Raw genomic sequence first — 1884 nt, forward strand, 5'->3', positions numbered from 1 at the left:
TTCCCCTCTCCCCTCCCCTCGAGTCCTTTCCCTAACACCCCACCCCATCCATCCCCCACCCTATCGGCTTTCCCCAATTCCACCCACCTGTATCTTTCCTAGACAGACTGACGATCATCTCCGGCGATCCCTTGACAAAGAGGTCAAAGTTGGCGGCCCCCAGGGCCCGAGTGACCACTGACATGCGCTGAAGGCTGGAGGAGAAGGGGAACTGGCGGACAATGCCTACGTCACCACCGGACAGCTGGGATGGACATTAAGTAAAACCCATGAAAACTTTTTTTAAAACCCAAAAAAACAAATCAATTCAAGATGAATTAATGTCTCTACAAAACTCTAACATCACAAGAAGAGACAGACAGAAAACGAAGGAGTATGAGCAGCCAATGGCACGAATTCCTGTGTGCGTTTCATAGACAAACAGAGAACAATAGAAGGTTAAAAACCCTCTATGAAAGCAAAATCATTGCGTGTGAGTGTGTCTGTGCATTGTCTATGTTTTATATGATTGGAAAAACGCTCAGAGCTGGTTTCTCAACTGGACAGAGCGCTATATAAATGCTACAAGAAGAGAAATGTGAAATGGTATAGGTTCAAAGCCCATATCAAGACCATTAGGTTATTGAAAAGGCGAAACTCCGAGTTTCCATCTCCGAAACGGCTTAGCCAAACACGAAATTCGCGAAAGTGCCTTTCTAAAGGACACAACGTCAGCCACTAGGCTGCTGACGTCAGGAGCAGGCCTTAGTGCACATGTACACATTTTTGTGAGTGTGTCTGCGTGATATCTACCTTTTGTGGCAAGTGTTTTACGCGCTCGCAATTGCATAAGGTCATGTGTATCATATATTTTTATAAATATTTTTAAAAAATGATATGTCGTGATTCCCCTTCCTCTCTGTCCATCTTTCTAACCAACTTTTCTCGCTCATGCTTTGTGTCTCTATCTTCTTACTTTTCTATGTTTCATTATTCTCTCTCAATCTTGAGAAGAAAATGCGAGCAGTTGGTGGGTGCTCTGGCGGTGTGCCTTGCTGCTTCTTTCCTATCAAACATCTATCGCCTTTATCTTCGCTCCTTGTTAGTGTTTGTTACCTCTAATCTTCGGCACTTCGTCACCTCAGAAATATTTTGTCCAAATTGTTCTCTATACTTAAGTACAATTTGAACAAAATAGTATTGAAGCGACAACTTATATGACCTTACTGTTTAGCAAGTGTTGTAAAACTCTAACTAAAACGAAACTAAACTAATAGGAAAACATCGCTACGGTTGGCACCACCAAAAGAGATAGCAAAACGTTTTTTTTTAAATGTAGAACTTGATGGGGGTTTTTTCATCTGTGCACACATCCTGCTTGCGTCATACCCATATATTACACTATTCTCTCACTTTTCCTCTCTTCAATATTCATCTATGCACATACACACAGAATTTAGTACGCTTGCATTCACGAACAGACCTAAAGACACACACAAATGATATAAAGGAACAATTATTTTTAACAATAATAATGTTTTAAAAAGGATAGATTATCAGTATTCTGCTAGCAATCCGATTGTATTCTAATAATGAATGTACAAATTAGTGCTGGTAGTTGAAACTCCCAGATTTTGTATCACCTCTAGACCGATTATAAAACCAAATCCTAACTTTTTCTCCAAGCATACTATTCATATTATCAAGAATCCAGATGAAAGGTTGAGGATTTCTCATTTCTGCTGCAGTAAGTGAGTGAGGTAGTGAGTGAGTGAGTGAGTGAAGTGAGTGAGTGAGTGAGTAAGTGAGTGAGAGAAGTGAGTGAGTGAGAGAAGTGAGTGAGTGAGAGAAGTGAGTGAGTGAGTGAGTGAGTGAGTGAGTGAGTGAGTGAGTGAGTGAGTGAGT

The 1884-nt window shown here is 40.9% G+C and overlaps 1 protein-coding gene across 1 annotated transcript in view; it reads right to left on the reverse strand.

Annotated features, from left to right (window-relative positions):
* LOC101862965 (probable cation-transporting ATPase 13A3) overlaps positions 1–1884 on the reverse strand; it is a gene marked incomplete at both ends in the record, with an annotated part of 39549 nt that overhangs the window by 23550 nt on the left and 14115 nt on the right. The window contains 1 exon segment of the mRNA XM_013086062.2: positions 88–244. Within this exon segment, the coding sequence (XP_012941516.2) occupies positions 88–244 (157 nt within the window).

Source organism: Aplysia californica, unplaced genomic scaffold, assembly GCF_000002075.1.
Source record: "Aplysia californica isolate F4 #8 unplaced genomic scaffold, AplCal3.0 scaffold00431, whole genome shotgun sequence".
Lineage (NCBI taxonomy): Eukaryota > Metazoa > Mollusca > Gastropoda > Aplysiida > Aplysiidae > Aplysia > Aplysia californica.